Genomic DNA, 23,639 nt, shown 5'->3' with positions numbered 1-23,639 from the left:
ACTTGGTGAAAGCAACGTGCAAAACACGTTTGACTAATTTTATGAAATGATTATTTGTAAAAAATAATATATATTGATTTCACTTAATAATTTAAGTCATAGTGGAGAAAATAAATAACTTAATAATATATTTTTCTCTGATAAGTAGAAAAGAACAGTGTTTTTTTTTTTTTACAAGTAGAAAATAATAGTATTTAGATAAATGATATCTATTTTATTCCAATTATCATTCTCATTGATAAAAACTAACGGAAAAGTTCTCTCTTATAAAAATATTTTCTTCCTATTAAATCATTCTAATTGACCAGCACATCTACAAGTCTACTATAATACCTCACCAACACTTTTGAGAGAAACAAACACAAATCTCATGTTACAATCAATAGCTTAAAAAACTAGAAAATATAATCACCATTACGAACCAATTAGTGAGAATCAAGTCACAATATTCCTTTCTTATACCTGGCTGAGTCAGCCCTTTATTCATGAAAATCAAATGTGTAGACATGTCCTGTAGGAGCAATGGCCCTTGCAAGTGACGTAGTTAAAGATCCACTTCAGTCCCAGATTCCAAAACCAAGCAATCAGGAACTATTTCCAAGTACATGATGACAAGGCTAATATCAGCAATATAGAGAATCTGGGTCCTATGACTTGGAACCAGAGTCCACAATTCAGGAGTTGGAGCTAACAAGTAAATAAAACCACCATTATTGCTAAAAACCTTGGTTCCAAAGGGCTTTCCAATCTAGTAGCTTAGTACCAATATTTGAAGCAAATCATACACTTATTTGAAGCCAAAATCTTAACAGAACTAATAACCATTCAGATTGATCAAAGCAATCAAAATTACCATAAGATCTCAATTTGCAAAGAAGAGATGTTAACTGGATCGAAATCTGGTGGGGTCTACTTAATCTATCCCCAGAAAAAATGACGTTTCATAATTCTTAGAAAAATCCTGATAACTTTAAGAGCCTTCATGTTGCCATGCCTCTCATAGACAATAACCAAATCTCCATCACAAATGCTACGAGTAAAAGATAACCTTTTTTTGGATCGACAGGCAACATCCTCAAAATCCTGATATTGTAAAATAAAATACAGTAGCAGCTACCTGCAAAAATTAAAATCGTATAAAGTGAAAGTGTACCAGCTAGTAAAAGTGTCCCTTATCTATTTCACTTTGTGTTTGTTTAACTGTGGGGATCCATCTCTCAACAACCATTCTTCTAGTGCGTCACACATGATTAAAATATTTAGTTAACCATAAGAAAGTAGATAAGGGTACAATTAGTGGTTGTACTTGAAGGCATACACTGAAATAGATTGGCACAGAAAGTGGCCTCCAAATCCCTATATATCAATACAAGATTATCCATGAAAGGCCCGATTATTAAGTCTGTCAACCATAAGAAGATAGACAAATAATTTGTAACAAATAGATAAAAAAATAGCTAAGAATGATTCTCTTACTAACCATTACAAGATACTAATTAGAAAAAGTAAAAAAATAGAGATCTAGGATGCCTATGCTTGGTTTTGTATGTAGAATATCTTAATTCCCATGTGATTTTCATATCTTTTTGTCATGTGTTCAGAGGTACAACCATCTTTGTACAAAATGAAGTAAAAAAAGGAAAAACAGAAAACGTCATAATTTAGCATAAGATATTCACATGACAAAACCCATAGAAATTAAACGCAAAACCCTGAATACAAAACTATTTACACATACCCAAATGCACGAAATAGAGGTTTAGAAAAATCCAAATTCGAAGTACGAGATGCCAAAAACATTAACACAAAATTCGGCTAGCAAATTTCCATCGAGCAAGCTTCTGTTGATTGCAATTTCTGTTAAACCCTAGGAATCCATTTAAAAACCTCATAAAAACATAAAACAAATTAATCGAAATATAAAAGAATATAACTTCGAAACCACAAAAAACCTAAAAAACATTAAAAAGAATGAGAAATACTAGGCAGATTAACCTTTTAGAAGCAATCTTTTGGAAAAAAATGTCACCGACCACCTACTTCTTATGTCGAGAAAAAAATAGTCAACCCAACCATCGCGATTTTCTCATCCACTCTCCCCAATTCATTTTCTTCCCTAAATTGACGCTGCAGTCTGTCACTGGCGCCCTCTATTGGCGAAAAAGAGAGCATTAATGTCATCGTTTTCCCTTGGGGAGATATCAGGGGCTTGCCTTGACGATATTTCCAGATCACCTTTTGCTCAAGAGGTTTTCAGAAAGGAGAGAAATTGATAGAAAGCAATGAATACAAAGAGGTTGGTGTTGGAAGCGTTACTTTCTATTCTCATAAATATTCTTTTACAACAACCAATGAAATAAGTGAAGTTAGATGACCTAGACGGATTTAAAGGAAAGTTAACAGAAAATTACTTATCCCTATTAAAATAAAAAAATTTCGTTTGATAGGCTCTTTATATATATATATATATATATTTAGATTGCAGCATTATGAAAATCGCACAGCATTCATTGCAACTCTTCGCCGATTTCCGGAAGAGTTCAGTGCTTGGCAGAAAACTCAATGACCTTAATTAGGTCCTTTGCCCACAATCCAAAACCTTTAATATGGGAATTTATTATTTCCTCGTTTTCCCGATGAAATCTTCGGAATCATCTGTCACCGCTTGCATCGAATTGCTTTATAATGTTTAGTCATTTGCCTCTAAGAAAAACCATATTGGAAAACTTTCCCGTTGTTTTCCACCAGAGGAATCTCTTTCAACGGTTCCCCATATTTGAACACAGATTCACTCTTATGAACCATTGTGCTCTTTGCTCAGTTTCAGAGGGTATTAGTCCGTTGCGGAGATTCATAAGCCAGAATTAGGGTTTATTCATTTGGGATATAATCTTAGAGGCAGTCCAGGGTTTTGTTAAATTAACAAAAGGGATTAGAGATGGGAAGCGTGGATCCGGTCGATGATCTGACGTTTAATGTTATTTTTACCAGCGATGGAGTGGCGAAGCTGAGGGAGGTAGTGAAGGAGAAGCTGATGGAGTTTACAGATTTCAGCGACGACCATCTCGTGGTAAGAACATTCTTAATTTCTTGGCCTTCTGGTCTATCTGTACGCTGAGAGAATTTGTTTGTACGATGGCTATCTCTACGTGTATTAGGTTTTGGGTTGGTTCTGTTGTCTCTGCATGTTGTCATATTTGGTTTGATTCGTTAGGATGCTGTTGATGCCACGGACTGGTTTAAGTAAACTGTGATCGACTTTTCCTTTCTATCTACACTCGAATGCTGGGAAAGAGTCGTAGCTATGAAAAGTTTGCACGTAGTATATCGATAACTGATTTTTAGAGATATAAACTCCTCGAGTAATTTAAGTATGTTGAACCGGTGAATGGTTGTATATCTATTTTTTCACATAAGAACTTAAGAGAGGCTATAAAATGTTGCATAAATTTAACAATTTTGTCTTCTATTTTGAACGAACGTTTCTTTATTTTCAACTATGAACTTAATCCGATCTTCCATTTTGTTTTTGATAGGTTTAACCTGATCTTCCAATTTCTATTTGCAGGAATACGTGATTGTCTTGGTGAAGAATGGCAAGCGCAAGGAAGAAGCAAGGAATGAGTTGCGTGTGTTTTTGGATGATGACACTGATTCTTTTACATCTTGGTAATTTGACCTATTTTATTTGCAAGGTTGAGGCCAAAGTATTTTTTTTCTTCAACAACTTAGCTCTCTCTCATCCTTACAGTGGTAAGGCTATATATTTTTGTTTTATGCATTTTCTTGTAACAGGCTGTGGGATCATCTAGCTTCAAATTTAGATCTGTATGTACAACCTCGGGAGTCTCTTATGGATGAGGCTCCCAAAACAAAACCCATGTTAGGCGACCAAGGTGGAAAAAATTATTCTCACCGTTTGAATTCTGAATCAGAAAGAGAAAATTCTACCAAGTTATCTAGGAGTCGACACAATAGGGAATGGAAAGGACTAGTGAGGGATGCAGTTGAACCCCCACCTCTTCGGAGCTCTGATATTGAAAAGTCTCATATAGTGGAAAAATCTTATTTCAAATTCGGTCGTCCAAAGAGGTCCCCTTCTCCCCAACCTTCAATTCAGAGGAAAAGGAGTCGGCCTGATGAGCATGAGAATAGGAAGGTTTGCATTTCTATATTTTTTCACTGAATGCAAAATGAATGTTGGTTTCCTTTTAGTAGAGTAAAATCAATTCACTCTGCATGCATGTACAAACTGAAGTTAAGGGGAGTATTGTTGGATTCATTTGTATTACAAACCTTGCAGTAATCTTGAGGCGCTGTTTGTTGGAGCTGTGTCAACCTACACTTTGTGCACAAGTGCCACAAACAGTGTTTTGGTGATGAACATTCCTATATAGGAGTGAGCGTTTGGATCTGTCACCGCTTTTTTCCTGGTGCTCCTGTTAATGTGCATATTTAATCTTTTCCCTGTGTTATGCTTTATCATATCACGTCTAATTCTATTGTCAATCTAGGTATAAGCTTGGTTCTAAGTTCTTATAAAATCTTATTTTGTTTTTGAAATACTGCTGTTGAATCATTTTAGTTTCCTAATGGGAATAATGCTACCATGAAAAGTTTCTTTGTAAGCTTGAAAGTCTTGAGAGTGATTTTACACCATTTGATGTGTAGTGTATGGTCCAGATGATTTTGTTTAATTTGCTTGCACTCTGTATTCTTTTTGACAAGTACTTGCTCTGTTAATTTTTATCGAATTGATGTTGAAGGCAGTGTATGATGCATCACGATAGGACCCATGATATCTTATACTTTGAAAAGAAAACCTTGGTAATTTTTAAAATGAACCTTTGTGACAAAAAAATGCTTAAAATTGCATATATTTATGTATTATCCTCGATCAAGCATGCTTTCTTGCAGATATGTTTTTACATTTGTTTATTTGTAAGCTATTCACATTGATAGTGGTTTTTGAGTATGGTAGGAAGCAATGTTTTGAATACCGTACCGGATGCCGTATTGGTCAAGGCACCGAAATGAAATATTTTTTATTGGTACTGTTTCGTGTACCGTTTCGGGATAGTCGATATGTGAATAAATATATATAAATATAAATTATATTCAAAATAATTGTCTATATATGAATAAATTATATATAAATACATATATATATATAAATTATAAATAGCCTAGTCTAAATTGGGGTAAAAAATAAGCTTTTAGTTTGAAAAAATGAAAAAAATAAATAAAATTAAAGGCTGAAATACAAGCCGGTACGAAACATATATGATACCTGTATCGGCCAGTGGCCGTATGGCAAATATCGGCTGTACCGGCCGGTACGTTACGAGATTAAAAACAATGGTAGGTAGTTCGATGTATGAAAGTAAAGGTTTACTTATAAAAAAAAAAAAAAAAAATGAAAGTAAAGGTTTGTATATGTTTTAATTTTGCTGGTCTCCATAGGTCACTATCAAGTGCTATTTCATATAGGATTGCTGATTCATGGCAAGCTCTTAAGTTTTCCATTGTTCATTCTGTTTTACCCCCCTTAAGAATTTTATGAAGTTATACTTTTCAGAAAAGAAAAGGACAAAAAAAATCTTTTGTGAGACAAATGATGTTGCAGATCAGTGATATTTTCTTTGATTTTCTTTCATATGTGCTATGTTCATTGCTTTCCAACTTCCTGATCCGTTAAAGAACTTTTGGCAGAGGGAGGCAGTTTCTCAAGCAAGTATTGATGCCCCTAGGCGTCTACTTCAATTTGCAGTTCGAGATGCAGTGGCAACTTCAATGCCATCTAATTCACAGGAATCCAAATTGAAGCGCCTTCATTCTGTGGTTTCAACGTCCACTGCTCACGCATCATTGGCTGGTCATCATCAGCGGATTCAATCTGTTGCCAGAGTGCCGAATCCCATGGCTACCATGATTAGAGCTGTTGCCGAAGCTGCAGAAGACGTTATAAAAGTCAAACCATCTGGAAGTGTGTTTGATCGACTTGGTTGTGGTATGGATGTACCAGAGATCTGTGGCCAAGATGCAGAATTTAGAGAAGTTGGTGTTGAGGATGGAGAGTATGGAGATATCAACCAAATTCAGGGGCAAACACGCTTGAGGTATCATCTGAGAGGCAACTACAGTGCTCAGTGTGATGGAAATATGACTATGTTGGAAAGCGAATCTGGTTTGGCGTCTGATTCTACATCTGACAACGAAGGGTATGATGGTGTCAATGTCGTGGGCCATGAAATTATGGATGTTTCTCAAAGTGCCACATCTGGTGGAAACAGGGGTGAGGAGTCGCTGATGGTGCAGTATAGTGTGGCAAAAAATGCCAATGATATCATTCGACGAAACAAGGATCAGGGTCAACCTGTGGTGGCACCTAACACTTCTCGTGTAAAATAGTGAACATTTCTGTGAATGTGAATACTTGGAAGCCACTTCATTATCAGGAGAATAGAGAGATTGTGGAACGAAAATCCCTTCAGGAGAGTGACTTGGGATCCAGCAAGACTGGTATGCGACTTATGAAAGAGAATGGCAATCCTGTCGCAGATGCCATTGGAAATGTAAGGTGTTAATTTGCAAAAAATAAAGTAATTATGCCTACATTTGCATGCATGCATGCATATACAATACATATATTTGAAGTCACATGTGTATGAATGTGTGTGGATGTATTGTTTGTGTCAAGTTTTTCCTAAGAAAATTTTTTGTTCTTGATTGTTAGCATTGAATTCTCCGGTTGATGATAAACAGGAAAAACCTGCTGCAGATGCTCAGAAAGAGTCCAAGAAGGAACTGTCCTCTGCTCCTGGTGAGTTGTGAACTCTCATAAGCTTTTTTGTGCTTTTTTCTTCTTGCTAATGTGAAATATATGAGAGTAAAAAACTAAAATATATGAGAGTAAAAAACTATATTATTTTGTCATTTATTTTCCTTTTTGGTTGTATATCAAGATTGTTAACCTTTTCGCTTGTGAATTCCTTGATTCCTCTCTCCTGTCTGTTGTGATCAAATGAGATATATGTAACTAACTTCTTCTGTGTGTTGTATTCTGCAGGTTTATATGCTGCTAACCATCCTTTAGAGGATGCGGATTCTCGAACCATCTTCGTCAGCAATGTAGTAACTCATATTTGTGTCCTTCTGGGTACAGAAGCATATCTCTGTTCCTGACATTTGTTGTTCCTAACAGGTTCATTTTGCTGCCACCAAGGACAGCCTTTCACGGCATTTCAATAAATTTGGGGAAGTGTTAAAAGTGATTATAGTTACAGATGCAGCAACAGGGCAACCAAAAGGGTAATATATTTCTGATGCATTGTTTTCTCATTAATATGTCTGAATCTTTCCTTATAATTGGTAAATTTGTTTGTCATTATTATCATTTTACTAAGCAACCTTATTTGAGCAGGTCAGCATATGTAGAGTTTATGAGAAAAGAGGCAGTGGTCAATGCTTTATCTCTGGATGGAACCTCGTTCATGTCAAGGATTCTCAAGGTATCACTTTTTTTTTTCCTCTCTCTCTCGCTCTCTCTCTCTCTCTCTCTTCCTGAAGAAACAAAATTCACTATCATTTCACTACTCACTCAAGGTGCGAGTAAACCATAGTACAATTCTATTGAGAAAAACTACAAAAGAAACACCCTTTCTGTACACACCACTATTATTTACATCTTCAGGTATCCCTTGCAGAGGCTGGATCTCAATTATCCAAGACGTTTTCTTTAGTTGCAGCAGCTGGATCTCAATTAAAGTGTTGGATAATGATGTGAAATTCATGATATTCTTCTAGTTGCTTTTAGATGTGGTTACTGAATACACCTCTCTCCGATTGTTTGCAGGTTGTGAGGAGTACTGCTCATCAAGAAGCTGCCCCTATCATGATGTGGCCTCGGGTTGCCCGGGGCTCTCCATTTGCTGCCGCTAGGTTTGCCAGGGTTCCTTTTCCAAGAGGCATACCTGGTGCATTTAGGGCTCGCCTTCCAATTAAATCTGGAGCCAGGAGCTTGCAATGGAAGCGGGATGCTCATGCCACTCCAGCTGAAAGTGGGGCTCCAGTCTCTGGGAATGCTGTTCTGTCAAATGCTCCTCGCAGTCTAACCTATGTCAGAACAGAACCTAAGCCAGATGGGAATCCCAGTACAACATAGTCGATGAATATGATCCTTTTGCAGGACTCTGAAGTGCACGAAAGTGCACGTAGACAAGGCCGGCTAAAAGCCAGCAAATTCTCTTGTTGTTGGAATATGATTCCACTGTAGATGGACATTTGCTGGGTTGTGTCTGAAGAAGAAGAATAATTTTTGCGGGTTAATTTCATTTTTTTGGCTGGAGAAGAAAAGGGGTGGAGTTATGGTGGATCTTAGATGGGATGAAGTTAGAGAGGTCTTTCGTTTCTGTTCATAGCATTATAGCATGGTTGAAAGGAATATCTTTGCTTGTTTTACTTTTTCTAATATGATTTTGTGTAGGAAAAAGAGGGGAAAAATGGGGGGAAAAGAAGTGGATGATTAGGTTCGTTTTGTATATCATGCCACAACGTGGTAATTGCCTTTATCGCGAGTTAATGATATATTTCTCCGTTTGCATGTACTCATTTTGGTTGAACACCTTGTACGTATGTGGTGCTGTTTGATATCATTTTTAGACATGATAAGTCAGTTGATAGAATTATGCACAATACAATAAGAAAGTGCCATGTGTCTTTCCAAATTCTGTCTTCCTGTTTTGTCTATTGACTAGGGAAACAGGTAAATCTAAACTGAGAAGTTGTTAAAAAGCTCGTAAGATTACTGGTATAAGCTCTCTTAAAGTGATAATAGCAAAAATGTGTCGGCTTTCCAGCTCCTTTTGTTGAAATGGTCAGTGATTCGAGAATGCGACCAGTATAACATGAACATGTCAGTACTGCGCAAGTTTTATCCATTTAATTTTTATTTGATTACGAGTAGAATTTAAGTCAATTTCTAATTTAAGTCATCTCTACTAATCCTGATAATCCACCCTCGGGGCCAAAATGTCGGTGGCTTTAGCATTTTTTCTAATGATAAAGGATGACAACGTTAATCTTAAATTAGATAGTCCCACAAGGACAAAAGTTAAAGTTCATAATAGTACAAGTTGCTTCTAATCTTACCGAACTCACGAAGGCCTGGCATGACTTACTTGGGACTAATGGTGGGAAGTCGAAACCCAACCAATCATTATTACTACTATAGTGCTTAGGTGGACCAAGGGTGATAATGAAAGAGACCACTTCCAACGCGAGAGGACAAAGTACATGAGATTTATAGATAGACAGCAGAGAGAACTAAAGCGCGCCACCGTGGCAGTTTAGAAGTCCAGGAGGGCAATCGAAGTTTTGCTTCAAGATGTTTAGCAGTTTCATATCTGAGATTTAGTTAATAGGAAATCATGTTTCAATTCCAAAACTTCCCTATATCCTATTGTTGCACACCCTTCATTTTATTAACTCTCTCTCAGTCATGTCAATAAAATGGAAGGTGTTTTGCATTCCACTTCCAAAGAGAATTTTCATTGTATAAACCCCCCTTCTAGCAAGCTTCTTTGATAACCCAACTAATTGACTAAATACACGCTAGGAAAAACCAGTATATCCATTTTTCTTTTTATCGGAACAAGCAAACTAGCACCTATCTTTCTAGTAGTTAAATCTGACGAGACTGAAAGAAAACCAAATGAAATGGACGATACATGGTACAGTACTTAGCGGTCGTTTCCATGTCAACGACCTGAATAAAATTGATTTCAAGAGTGTCTGAACACACTCTTCCACCAATATTGATTGAGTAATCACTTCCAATAAAATAGGCGATGCCTCAAATGGCATGGCTAACAAAACTTGGTCCTTTTAAAAACAAATTTGCAAGTTAAACATGCACCAAATAACTCAAGTTTAGCACGTGAGTTTTATACAACTAGATAGATAACAATTTTGATTTGGCAATCATATATAAAGTCAACGGTGGACTCATTCTTGATTTGAAAACCCAAAACTCATATATGGGTAAACCCAAGGCAAATCCTCATCAATGAATCCTTTAGAACAAAGCTAAGTCATCTTGACAGCAGAGTGACCAAAAATCCAATTGACAAGCCGGCAACACACATGTAAGAAACCCCGCGAAGTCGAACAAATAAAATATTCAAATTCTTAGCAATCTGGAGAGTCAGGGTCAAAATCTGCAACCTACCTTGCTCTTCCATCTTCTTAAAGAAGTACATCGGCTTCAATGACTGCCGCAACATGAACGCCAACGAGAATGGAAAGCCAAATGCCAAAGCGCTCTGCATTGAAATCTCGGCAATAGGGGACTTGGTAATATAAGAAATCCAAGCTCCAAGGCCAAGCTGAACCAAACCCAGAAGAGCCACTGCTTTACTCAAACCATAGATAGTCTTCATCATCCCTTCTAGAACTTCTCTTGTTTCATTCGCTAAAGCCGAGAGGTCGCGCTCTACGGTTGGTCCCTCGATTTCTTGATGCTTGAAATCAGGGTTCTGACTAGGGTATTGAATAGGTTTTGGGGTTTGTCCGATTCAGAGGATGAATCGGCAGTTGAATAAAACCTGGATTTTCCTCTATTAAACCAGTGAAGGTCAAAACTTTGGAACTTGGAACCAAATGGTTTTGGACCAAAAATAGATAGGTGCTTGAACTCTGGGGCTTTCCCGGGGTTTAGGGGTAAAATGTTCACGGAATTTTCATTTGTTAACCAATAACGGTGAGGGTTTTGAGAACTTTTATTCGAGTTTGAGTATGATCTAATGGAACCGGGATGGAAACTTTGTGCTTTTTCGTTTGGTGGGTCCTGAAATTCAGTAATGGTGTTGGAGTTTGAGAAATTTGCAGGGGTGGAGTTTAAGAGATTGAAATTTGGGCTCGAGTGTGTTTTGGGTGCAAATTGTGAGGGAATGGAGCTGAAGTATTGAGGGGTAAGGAATGAGAACTGTTTTGGGTTAGGGTTTCGGAGATTAGGGGAGAGGATGAGGGACAAGGCGGATGATGAGAATACATGATAGGGTTTTGGAAGCTTAGAGCTGAGCCAGCGTGAGATCATGGCGGCGATTGTGAGTAAGAGTTCGTTGAATGAGTAGGAAAACTCATTTATATGAGAAAAATTTCTTGCACGAATAACAAAATAGAGAAGTCTTCTATAAGTTTTTGTAAAAAGGTAAAAAGTGGATATCAACTTAAAAAAGTGTTAAAAAATTATTTTTTAGGAATCAATTTCTTTTATATTTTAACAAAAGATTTATATAGAATTTTTTGATTTAAAACTTATATTTAGAATTACTCGTTACAAAAATAATTATAAATTATGATTTTCTTACATTAATAAAAAAAATAAGACTATCATTAGAAATTACGGAGAAGAGTAAAGGGCTACTAAAAGCCTAGCTTATCTAAAAGAAAAAACAAATTATTTAAGCCAGTTTGGATTGTAAAATCTTTTCATCTCATTTCATTCTACCTCATTTTATTTCATTTTATTTCATAATTTAAACACTATAAATACAAATAATTTTCAATTTCAAATCTTTAAATTTTTCATTTAATCATTATAATTTTTTCCAAACTTCCAAATAAAACACAAAAAAAATTTAACTTTTTCAAATATTTTTATTCTATAATATTTTTATTCAACTTTTCTCTTTCAATTTTCAAAATCTTATAAAACATCTTAACTCGATCAATTTCACTACTATTTATAACATATTTTATTACTATTAACATATTATCTCATCACTATCCAAACGAGGCATTAGTGAATAATAATAAAAAGGGTAATGCAACTATACCACCTAAGTTTGCCCATTTGGTGTGCTCCCTACAGCAAATTATACTTTTTTTTTTTTTTGCTTTTTTACTTCAAACATTTTAAAAAAATAAAAAAGTCAATACAGTTAATTCCTTAACTTTTAAGTAAAAAATAATATTAAAAAATAAAATAAAATACATGAACAATCAAATTGAGGGGACAAACTCAAGGATATAGTATCATTTTCCTATCTAGAAAGAGTGGGGCATGGATTTCGATGTGTAAGAGAATGATCCATGACTTCCCGACAGCGAAGGATATGAGCTGATCATCCCACTTATTATAAAAAAAAATGATAAACGTACATCACTTTTCACAACATTTTATACAACAATATTTTAAAAGAAATATTATTTTTATAAATTAACTTGTAAAAGTAACATTATTTTTATCAAAATACTCTTATTTTACAATATGTGTTGTGAAATATATTGTGCAGATATCATTATTCTTTTTGAATTAGCCTCATTCAGTTGCTGGCCACATTTTTACCATGGTGTGTATGTTATTTAAAGGAATTATCTCCGTATAAAAGCTTGTCTTTTTAGGCTATATTATTCGTTTCTTTTTTTACTAAAACAAGACATTATATTTTTGTGAAGTGTATGCTTGCTCTTTTTAAACAAAGAACATATTGGTGTGTGCGTGAATCACGACCCCAAGTCAAGATTATGCATTATCTTAGTGGAGCTCCTATATTTACTTAGGAGTATATAAGAATTGTGTGATGTCCATTGGATTGTCGCTGGGCGAACAACAAGATAGAGGTAGACGGTAACTCTCTCAGGTCGATGCTATTGCCTTTCTGTTGGCGAAGGCTAGAGAATGATGTGGTCAAGTATGAGGTGCGAAGCCAAGCGTTGCTTGTAATGAAGTGACACGTGTGATCTTTACCCGTGATGTGACGAAGGAGCCACCATGTGTGAATGACCATTTTTAGAGAAGATCGTGACACAGACGTTAATAAATGAAAAATGATTTAAGTTGGTTTCTATGCTGCTATGGGGACTTGGGGTTCTCGGGTTAGCAATCATATGTTAAGGTTTTGACCATGGGATGCTCGGTAAGATATTGTGTGAGATTACTGCTATCTTTCATTACTTAGACGAATATCTTAAAATAATATATTTTATTAAAGTTGCTCAGGAACTCGTATGTATGCCTTATTTCTCAATTTCCCTATATCTGTACTTGCGCATTTTTCATTGACATTTACATGCAATACAAACTTTTGTCATAGAGACTAACATATTGAGATTTTCTCATTATGGTAGTACCATTACGATTTCTATCTTTGAAACTGTAAACTTTGTTGCATATGTCGGAGAGGAAGGTGATCATGAGCAAGAAGACCTAATGCAGCCGAGAATTAGGATAGGGCTTGTCCCAGATGGCTATCTATTTGTATTCGACTATGTTAGTTAGGCCTGCAACCCAAACTAAAACAGCCAGGTTTATACCCGACCTGACCCGAAATGCCCTCATTCAAGAGCCAACCTAATCCGATCCAACCCGATGAAAATAAAATCGGGTCGAACCTGTATGACTCGACCAGGTCTTGCACTGTGGAAGAGGAGGAGAGAGGGGACTTGATGGAAGCATCTGAAGACGAATCCAAGAGACCAAATGAACCTCTGGTTATTTTTCTTTAACGAGCATATGTTTTACTTTTAACCTGATTTCATAAGGATCAACCTCTTATATGTATTGAAACATATAAACTAGTATTGGATCTTAGGAAATGCTGAGATCTTACCATCGAACTTGTTCACCACACTGCCATGCACTGCCAGAGGCCGTCCCCACCCGAAGTCATTTTCGTACATGGGGCATCACGAGTAACTCCCCATTGTCATCGATGCACCGTTGGAGTTTCCCAACTTTAACAACCTCGGCTCACTCTCCCAATCCGCTACTCCTTGACGGACTGTGGAGTCATTGTGCGCAACCATGTTCTGGTGCAGAAGATCGGTGCACCTCGCAGATCCCGAGACAGAAGCTCACCGGCCGCAACACCAAACAATCTCCACTAGCTAAGGGTAGTCATTATCTCACTTTAGAAATCTTTATACCCAGTTGTCAATAAAGGCCTCGAATAACCGTGTGGATTTATATACATATCGAAACCAAAAGCTTCTTCCCAGACCAACGATCTCGACGACGATGAGATACGCATGAGGTACACAGACGTCTTGGTGGAATTGACGAAACAGGCTCAATGTGTTGGCAAAGGCATGAACAGATCAAGAAATGCAGAAAATGCAGACGGGTTGAAATAAAAATGCAAACCCCTTAACTAGTCAGGTTGGAGACCCGATCATACAATAACCGGAAAAAATGGGGGCGGGTTGGGCCGCTTTAAGCGGGTCCATCGGATTAATGGATCGTTTGCACAGCTCTAATGTTAGTTTTAGCGATTTGATGGAAAAATTCTTGGTTTGTAATAACCGGACGATTGTGGAGTTATGAATTATGGATAAGTTGATATGTTTTAATAGTTTTATCTGGTACTGATGCATGTGAGGAGTGTGGCCCATCAATCGGGAGCCGGGGCGTCACAATAGAGCCGCTCATGAGAATATATATCATCTTTCTTGCATTAGAGAGCAATGCGTTCACCTTACATGCTTCTCTTACTTGGTACCATTATCTATTTCATCATGTTATTGACCTCATCATGTTCCTTTTGTATTTTCATGATGAACAATTTACCAAAAAGCTTTTGCTTAAACAGCGAAATAAATATTTCAGTTATAATATGGTATTGTAAGTTTCTTCAGTATGAATACACTGACCAACTTTTCACACAAGGGGAGTTCACTAATTCTTTGCCAAACTCTGTAGCTGGAATAATCTTGAATAAATTCCTTCAGATGATGCTATTAGGGTTGCGTGAGTACCCATCTCCACAATTTCACCTTTATCCATGACAACTATGGTATCTGAGTTCATTACTGTGGAAAGCCTGTGTGCAACTGTAATCCTTGTAGTGCGTGATAGTAAGCCACCATTGTTGCTTAGATTTAGAGATTCCAAAGCGTTCACTACATTTCTTTCAGACTCAGCATCTAGGGCACTTGTCGCTTCATCTAGGAGCAAAATTACAGGTCTCTTTAGAAGCGTTCTTGCAATTGCTATTCTTTGCTTTTGTCCACCTGAAAGTTGGCAGCCCCTTTCCCCAACAATTGTATCATATCCGTCAGGCAAATTACTTATAAATTCATGTATATTTGCTTCCATCGATACCTCCACAAGTTCTGATTCAGAAGCTTCATTGGTCCCATAGCATATATTGTCTCTAATTGTGGAATTAAAAAGAAGTGGCTCTTGTTGAACTACACCTATTTGTGTCCTTAGCCTTCTCAGATTGTACTGTTTTATGTCTCTCTCGTCAAGGAGTATCATTCCTTCCTTTGGATCATAAAATCTTAGCAAAAGGGCCAAAATAGAAGACTTTCCAGCTCCACTTGGCCCAACAAGACCACCTTTGACCCAGCTTCAATTTCTAAACTAAAGTTGTTGAGAATAGTCACTTCTGGCCTTAACGGGTAGTTAAATATGACATTTTGGAATTCAATTTTCCCCTTGATCCTTCCAAGCTGTGAATTTTCAGGTCTATCTAGTTCAAATTCAGTTTCTCGGTTAAGGGTTTGGGATGTAGGAGCTAGTTCCGGTGTATCTGGTTCAATTTCAGTTTTTCGATCAAGGGTTTGGAATGGAGGAGTTAGTATATTGATGGCAGAGATGACTATGGGGATCAGTGTCCACAACTCTGTGATTGAAGGTACCGTGAGAGAGAAAATCTGGTATGATCTTATGGCATCTTTAAAGGAGGCTTGCCTTCTATCAACCAAGATTGTCGTGTACCACAATGCAACAGCATGTGCGATGTTCCATAAGCAAAGGGAGAAGCCTTGAATGATTCCGTATCTTATACTTTCTCTCCTGCTCTTCCTCTTTAAAATTCCCATATATGCTTCAGCTTTCTTCATTATTTGCTCCTCATGGCAAAAGGATGCTATCGTTCTTATGTTTGTTGTAGATTCAGAAGCTAGGGTGACAAGTTCATTATATGCAACAGCTGAATCTCCTGAAAATCCTTTAGCTGACTTGGCTTGAATCAGTCCACCAATGAAGTGGCAGGGCATCACAGCCCAAGCCACTAAACCCATTCTCCAGCTTACAACCATGCTGACGACTGTTGCAATCAATATGGAGGAGATGCATTGTACGATAACAGACATGCGATCAGCAATTATGGTTTTGACCATGGAGGTATCATTAATTATCCGCGAAGTAAGTAAACCAATACTGTTCTCAGGTTTCTCAAACCAAGCTATTTCATTGCGTAGAATGCCTGAATAATTTCATCATATGTATGTCAATTTTCCCTGTAATGGGAGCTCATTCTTGATGAAACTATCTGCTTAAAGCTAATGGAGTTAATTTACCAAAATGAACCTAAAGTAGTGATCTAAATTATGAGGGGAATAGTGTACCTGAATATAGCGCTTGGGTGAGGTTTCTTTTGGCCTTTTCTCCAACCATGCCAAAGAAATAATGTTGTAAGGTGTGACTAAACAATGAAAGCAATCCCACCAAAGAAAAGAAAATCGAATACCATCCAACTTCCCTCTTTGCATCTTTCTCGTAGTATGCTACTCCAATTGCTATGATACAAAATCCGAAAACAGGCTTTGAGATGCCAGAGAAAGCTGCAGCGAAGGAGCCAATAACAATCTTTGCAAGCTCTATTTTCTTCAAGCCAAACCAGATTCTGAAGAACAGACTTGTACTTGTTCTTCCTCTCTGGTCCTCTTGCTCTAGAGAGTCACCAAGATATTTGCTAGGCACACTATGTTCCTTCTTTTGTCCAATGTATTGAGATGAAATCTGATGCTGGATATTTGCAGCTTCTTCAATGGTGTTGCTGACACTGTAATTAAATCAGCATCATGAGCAGGGAGAGTTTTTATAATAACTTGTGTAAGCAAAGGGCCATTTGAGTTTGAACTAACCTTGAGTCGTGAACTGGGTTGAGGTTCTGCGTATTATATAAGTTGTTATAAAATTTATTGTATCTAGCAAGTCGTGGTGTGTTCCTGTATCTGTAACTTGTCCATTCTCCACAACTGCAATGATATCTGCATTAATTATAGTTGACATTCTGTGTGCGATCAAGATGACTGTCCTCCCCTGCATGGCTTTCTCAAGGGCATCTTGAACTAGCATTTCTGACTCTGAATCAAGTGCACTTGTGGCTTCATCAAGAAAAATAATCGGAGGATCTTTTAGAATGGCTCTTGCTATTGCAATTCTCTGTTTTTGTCCTCCTGATAACTGGACTCCCCTTTGTCCTACCTGGAATCCATTTTAGCAAACATGTTTATGATAGATTTTTTTTTTCATGGAAAAGAAATGCAAGAAGGATTATAGTTTGCGAATTACTGTAGAATATACTTGTCATTGATGATTAGAGAATCAATCAAGTGTAATATGTTGTAATAATACTTCTAATCTATATTTGCTCCTGTTTTCATAGATTTACAGACTTACCTATTTGATGTTGAAGAGAAGCTGAATTGACCTGCATTCTTCAATGCAATGGCTTTGGCTGTATCCATTGGCTTATTTATTTTCGTCTCGTAGCTCAATAAACCTTTCGTGCTATGCATATCTCATTAAAACTAGAGTAATTGAACTAGATTCATCAACACTGATAACACAAAGCTTCCTTTATCCTTTGTTTCTGTTCTCTTTCTTTTTAGCTTTCTTTATCCTTTGTTTTTCCTTTTATTTTCAGTTTTTTTGTTTGATCATTTCCCTTTGTGTAATTATTTAAAAAAAAATGTTACATGGTTATATTCAAACATTTATCATAAAGATTAGTAACTATAACATTCACTAATGTTCTTTGTTGTAACTTGGTGAAGAGGACAAAAAACAAAAACAGACGAAAAGAACATACATTTTATCAAATTCCTTATTTTTCTTCTTGTCTTGTCTTGTGTTGGCTAGCCCTGCAATTTCATTTCTTTTGAAATGGTTTACGCTTATTTTTAAATGGAGCCGATCCTTTTTCCTCTTCAAATTTACTTGGAACAAAGTTCCTTGTGATTTGCAAAGAGCACAGGTATGTGGAATGCAGATTACACAGGGATATGATATGGCAGAGATAGGATCGGGAAGCTAGTACATTGAATGCTTAATTAGAGACTAGAATGTCAAATATAACGATGGCTTGATTTTTCCTTCCGAAAACAAAAGTTTTCAAGCATTTATTTTGAATTTTAACAAATATATATCCTGTCTTTCATCTAGCCTAGTTTAGGTTATCATCTTATAATTTTTGCTTTTTGATTGCATTTCCATCCTTTTGTTTTGAACTTCTTTTCTGTCAATATTAGCTTCGATAAGGCATTTGACTTCTTTCTTTTAAGATGCGAGTGGTGGTTTACACCGATGCCTGAAAAAAATAGTGAGTTGACTGAACAAGGGTTTGACACCTGACCTCTGTTAGGTACTTATTTGGAAGTTGCGAAATAAAAGAGTGCGCATTTGCCATCGTCACTGCATTTTGAATCTGCTGATCATCTGCATGAATGTTTCCCACTTTCATATTATCCTTGATGGTGCCAGCAAAAAGTGATGGTTCTTGGGAGACTACTCCAACGTTTCTCCGGAGGAACTTCAAATCGAGATCCTTTATGTTGTGCTTATCAATGAATATCTCCCCTGGACAGATTGTACACGCGAGATGAACTTAAAGATAATTATACGGGAGATCTTGAGGTAGCAAACTTGTGAAAAGATAGTCGTAAGTGTATCCATATATTTGAATTGACTGCTAGGAACCTTATTGGCGCGAGGAAAAGAAGAGGAAAATAAGGAGCAGGAAGTCCACAAACCTTTTGAAGGATCATAGAATCTTGAAACTAGAGAGATGATTGTACTCTTTCCGCACCCACTGCTACCCACTAAAGCAACTGTTTTTCCTGCTGGAATTGACAATGAAAAACCTTGAAGGATCAATTTCTCCCAACGAGAAGGGTACGCAAAGTATACGTCACATATGTCAATGTTGCCATCAACCCTTTCAAGCATCTTCCCTTGTGAATTGAAACTTATGATTGGCTTTCTGTGAATCACTTGGAAAACTTCATTTCCCGCAGCCTTTGCCTGATTGAAGATTTGCATATCTGGAGCAGCATATGTCATTGATCTGCAATTTAAAAGAAGACTGTTTAATACTGTGTTAGAATTTTCTCTGCTTCATATGAATATTTATATGAATATCACTTCATTACATAGCCCCGAAGAGAATGCTCATCACTGCAGCTATAATATCCCCTCCCTTTGCCCTATTGGCAGTAACTAAAATGGCTCCAACCCATATGATAAGAGCCCAAGAACAGAAGCTAACGGTTTGAAACATTCCTGTTCCAACGCCCTTTATCAATGCTTCTCCTTTGCTCAATAAAAACTGTTTCTCCATGCACTCTGAGAATGACTTGATCGAACATCTCTCTCCAACAAATGCGTATACTGTTTTAATCTGAGATATCGTCTGTGAAAGTGAAATCAGAGGGTAGAAAAATAAGTTAGAAATTTTTCTGCATGAATTAGAGTACAGTCTGATCAAAGCGCGGAGATGCCGGAAATTAATCATGCTTTCGCAGATTGCTTACTTGTTCTACAATAAACGTGGCTTCTGAATGGTAAAGTACTCTGGCAGCTGCAATCTTGTTCATTTTCGTTGTATATATGGTTCCGATGGCAAGAATTAATGGAACAACCAAAAAGGTAAGCAATGCCACTTCCCAACAGCATATAGTAGCAACGAGGATTCCAGAAAAGAAAGTTGCCAAGCTTGACAGAAAGTGACCCAACTGTGAGCAAGAAACTTTGTTAGTAGTACTCTTGGTGAGGAATGGTACGTACTTAGCTAAGTTACAGGAAAATTTGAACATAAATCAATTGCAACCTTCTCGCCGATAGCATCTTGTATGACACTCATGTGGATGCCAATTCCATTAATGATTTTTCCACTTGTTAAATCCGTATCAAAAGCCCCAATCTCTTGGTTTAGGACTGATCTTAGAAACGCTAATCTTATGCGTGCTAGCTGCCTTTCGCTTGCATACATCCAGCATCCAATCTCTACAAATTGAGAAAGTGAGGATGCATGAGAGAGAGAGAGAGCTGATATGATATTGGGGAGTTGGGGGGGGGGGGGGGGAGATGTTGAGAAAACCCGCTTCTTCACTGTGATCAATGCTCATATATTTATCTATTATTTGCTTTTCTCGACACATGCAATAATAGATGGATGATTTTGTTGTTAACTGCATGGTTGTTAACAATTTTTTAAGACAAGCCCTTCTAAATTAGCATATAAGTGAAGTACTCCTCGTGAATCTAAAATAATTCTCATATAAAATAATAAAATATTGTCTCTCCCTGAATTCATTTTTAACCTTGAAAACAAAAGTACTGATGTGCACGACTTTGGTCATGTTATTGATCCAAGTTTTTAATGTTAAAATTTCTTTTCCCCTTTCACACGACTTTGTTACCGTGTACATTGTTCCTAATTGACAAATTCTATCTGAATACATAATTAGACCTTCTTAAGCTAGATCTTTTTGATGAGTCCAATGTAGTCATTTTGGCAAAAGTTATCTATATTTTGGACTTCATTGGCATTGGCTAGTCTAATCACAGTGCTCTTAAAGATTGAAAAATCATGTTATTTTTTACTTACCAATTATTTGATGCAGTAATGACAGGATGATGGTTAAAAACCAAAGAATATCGAAAACCAAAAAATATCATTTTTCCTATCCATGTGAGCAAGCTAGGAAGATGTCTTCAAAAACAAGATTCAATAAATGGGAAAGAGAGTCCATCACGAACTTGTCGAGGTAGTCTACTTGGATGATAAGTAGTGTATAGCTCGACACTTGAGGAGCACGTTCACGACTGTTGCTGATTTTTTCGTTTAAAAAGAATGATTGTTTAGTTTAATCAGCGAGGACTCGAACTAATAATTTTGAGAGATTGTGCATGTATGTGAAGGAATATCCTACAAAATTCTGGACGTAAAATTTGAAAGATAATTAGATGCAAATGCATGCTTACTAGCTAGTAATCTCATTATTTGGAATTTGGAAACAATGTTTTGAAATGCCCTACATTCCTTCCTCCTGCTTTGCTGCCTATTTTATGTCGTGGAAACAATTTTGTTTCCGTGGTTATACGTAGTCTTATTAATTAATTGGACTAGTATTGTCTTTTCATGCTTCAGATCTTAATATTTTTTTAAAGGATCTAATGTAGTGTGTTTGATCTTGGACACTGTTGTCACTACCCTGCTCGAATTCTTCTTTTTCCTCCAGAAGTGAGAACTATATAAACAAAAATTTGCAACCAAGAATGTTCCATCTTTGGGGCAAGGAAAAAAAGGGACATGTTAGCGAATGGTAGTAAACTAATTAGGAGCATAGCTACCAAGTATTCCAGCTGGAAATGTGGCGAAGGCCATGTACCACACAAATGGAACGACCTGAACAAACAGGAAAAAACTCATTAGAAATTCATGTGGCTCTGAAAATTAGGCATTTGCATACAGCCCAACTGATACACGTATAGAATAGCTTATAGTTTTTTTTAAGAAAGTTCAACTTCTTACCGCGAGGAATTAGAGTCAGAACAAAGTGTACTAGTAGTACCTTTTTGAGGCCTCCAACCATGGCATTTATGTCGACTTCATGGTCCCCATTAATGCTGTCTCCAAACGCATTGAGTGCTCTGCCGAGCAGCAGATATCCAATAGGTTGAGCCATGCCGTGGACGATGGAACCCAAGGTCCCTAGGGCCATCAGAGTCCAATCCAAAGCATCCGCATAGCTCAAGAGCTTATGAAATGGCAAAGCTTTTGGGATGGTCTCCTTCTTGTCATCGAGTTCTTCTCTCTTCTTCTCTTCTTGCATTTGCTTATGTTCTTGCGGTGGGGAAGCCATACGTACAACTTCACATCCAAATTTGTTGGTGTCAGTCCACTCGGCCACTTTCTTGGGATATATTTAGATCACCTCGTTGAAAACTATGAGCAAAGGGAATGTAAAAAGAATATGCCTTTGCAAATGGCAAAAATATTATTTTAGTAGGGGAAGCGGCTTTTCCCTCTTGGTTGCATATGCTTATTTTTCTTTTGATGCCTATGAGGCTGCTTGCGTACGTAAAAACATGCAGAAGGAAACACTAATTGGGCATTGATTTTAGTTACCGGCCCTTCAATACAAAAGAAATAAAACTAGCAACGGTCGATACTGACTGATTGCAAGCCAAAAAAGGACGAAACCAGTAAGTTTCCTTGGCAAGATCGGCAAGTTTAAACTAATCGCAAGCTATATGATCTACTGGCAGTGGTGGTAACAACTACCGACCTTTCCTCACCTTATAATTAGGAAAAAAAATTATATTCATTATCCTTTTGTCATTTTGTGATAATTGTGAGGGGAGTTATCCCTGCCAGGAGAAGGGCCCGGGCACGAGTCCAAGGATAAGGCTTGGGTTGGGTTGAGCCAGCCCAAGAGGCCCAAGAAGAGGAATGACTAGGTAGAATACACTGACAAAAGGGTGGCAGGAAGAGCAATCTGGCACCCTTACTGGCCGACAGGCAGGGACATCCCCTGACCATGAACCTCAGCACCCAGACATGTTAGAGAGATGATTATGTCTGACTGAGGCCATGCCGCATGAATGGGATGGAGGAGGTCACGCCAAGAAGGGGAGCCACGCCGCATTTAATGCGTCCTAGGGTTTGGTACACCACAACGTGAATCCTAGGTGTCAGAGGCAGCCACCACCAGGTCTGACTGATCTGCGGCACGATAGGGACACCTGACCCTATACAGAACGACACGCCCACTACCCCACCAGGATTTAGGGTTTAGGATATCACCATATACTAGTGCTAGTGTGGGTGAAAGCTTTTATGGGAGAGGAAGGGATCATTGAGGGCATTCCTAGTCTTATAGTACATTCATGCAGCAAGATTCAGATTGAATGGACATAGATGGTAAAAGGTAAAAGCACTATCCCACCTATATACTAATACAAAACCACTTAAATAAATACAGATTGAGATTGAGAATAAGTTTCCCTTTGGACGGATCCAATTCCCATTCGAGATCCAAAGCTTGACTAATAAGGATTACTCGCTGGAGTCGACAAAAATTCTTGAATCTCGTTTTCAGTTCCGTAAAGGGGTAAATATCCGGATTCATAGCCCATTGAATACCTTGTTCCCCAGCAACTTCAAGGCAACCAAAGGAGACGTAGGGGGAGATGGAACTCTTCTGAGAAATAAACCAAAAAAGCTGAGCCTACTATATAGCTATAAAAAAAGAACTCTTCTGGCCCTAAAATCACGCATCCAAAGTCATTATAGGAGAGATCCACCAATTCAAAAAAAAAAAAAAAAAAAAAAGAAACTAATCGATTATGATGAGGTTTTCTCCCCCGTTGTCATGTCGTACTGGGTAGTCCAATCCATCCAAGTCCCTTTGTTGTGCCATTTCACCTTTCTATATCGTTTTCCTCAAGACCCTGAGGGTGAAGAGCATATGATGCCAATACAAACTTTGATGTCTAAATCAATCAAGCCCTTTCGTCCTTCCCTCTATCGTATCCGAACTCTTCCACTTCTTGACGGCCGCCTTGTTTAGGGCTCGATAGTCTGTGCATAGCCATAGGCTCCAATCGTGCTTTTTCGAAA

General features: G+C 37.4%; 3 protein-coding genes and 2 pseudogenes across 3 annotated transcripts; 1 reads left to right on the top strand and 4 right to left on the bottom strand.

Moving 5' to 3' along the window:
* Positions 1–440: 440 nt before the first annotated feature.
* LOC121241410 lies at positions 441–1,228 on the bottom strand (annotated as a pseudogene).
* Positions 1,229–2,481: 1,253 nt separating this feature from the next.
* LOC121240739 lies at positions 2,482–8,606 on the top strand. Its single transcript, XM_041138273.1, is given in 10 exon segments — positions 2,482–3,070; positions 3,569–3,669; positions 3,796–4,159; positions 5,713–6,402; positions 6,405–6,575; positions 6,766–6,823; positions 7,070–7,131; positions 7,205–7,311; positions 7,424–7,511; positions 7,856–8,606. Coding segments are annotated over 10 exon segments (2,082 nt in total). The 5' UTR covers positions 2,482–2,938; the 3' UTR covers positions 8,165–8,606.
* Positions 8,607–9,911: 1,305 nt separating this feature from the next.
* LOC121240740 lies at positions 9,912–10,574 on the bottom strand (the record flags this gene model as incomplete). Its single annotated transcript, XM_041138275.1, has 1 exon — positions 9,912–10,574. A coding segment is annotated over one exon (483 nt), but the record flags the coding sequence as incomplete, so codon positions are not given.
* Positions 10,575–14,473: 3,899 nt separating this feature from the next.
* Positions 14,474–16,265, bottom strand: LOC121241409 (annotated as a pseudogene).
* Positions 16,187–19,608, bottom strand: LOC121241408 (ABC transporter B family member 1-like). The gene is made up of 7 exons (XM_041139165.1): positions 19,546–19,608; positions 19,165–19,424; positions 18,766–19,079; positions 18,369–18,592; positions 17,097–17,218; positions 16,876–16,989; positions 16,187–16,793 (listed from the first exon to the last, which is right to left on the bottom strand). Exons 1-7 carry the CDS (start codon positions 19,606–19,608, stop codon positions 16,337–16,339), a joined length of 1,554 nt encoding a protein of 517 aa, XP_040995099.1. The 3' UTR covers positions 16,187–16,336.
* Between the last annotated feature and the right edge of the window lie 4,031 nt (positions 19,609–23,639).

This window comes from Juglans microcarpa x Juglans regia, chromosome 7S, assembly GCF_004785595.1.
Source record: "Juglans microcarpa x Juglans regia isolate MS1-56 chromosome 7S, Jm3101_v1.0, whole genome shotgun sequence".
In the NCBI taxonomy this organism is placed as follows: Eukaryota; Viridiplantae; Streptophyta; class Magnoliopsida; order Fagales; family Juglandaceae; genus Juglans; species Juglans microcarpa x Juglans regia.
The sequence above is the reverse complement of the archived record's forward strand: the minus strand, read 5'-3'. Positions and strand labels throughout refer to the sequence as shown.

Coding starts and splice junctions, on each gene's coding strand:
- LOC121241408 (XM_041139165.1), bottom strand. CDS start 19,608: ATGAACAAGATTGCAGCTGCCAGAGTACTTTACCATTCAGAAGCCACG. Junction 18,593..18,765: donor ATTCTATGATCCTTCAAAAG/GTTTGTGGACTT, acceptor CAATCTGTCCAG/GGGAGATATTCATTGATAAG. Junction 17,219..18,368: donor CAAATAAGTACCTAACAGAG/GTCAGGTGTCAA, acceptor AATGGATTCCAG/GTAGGACAAAGGGGAGTCCA.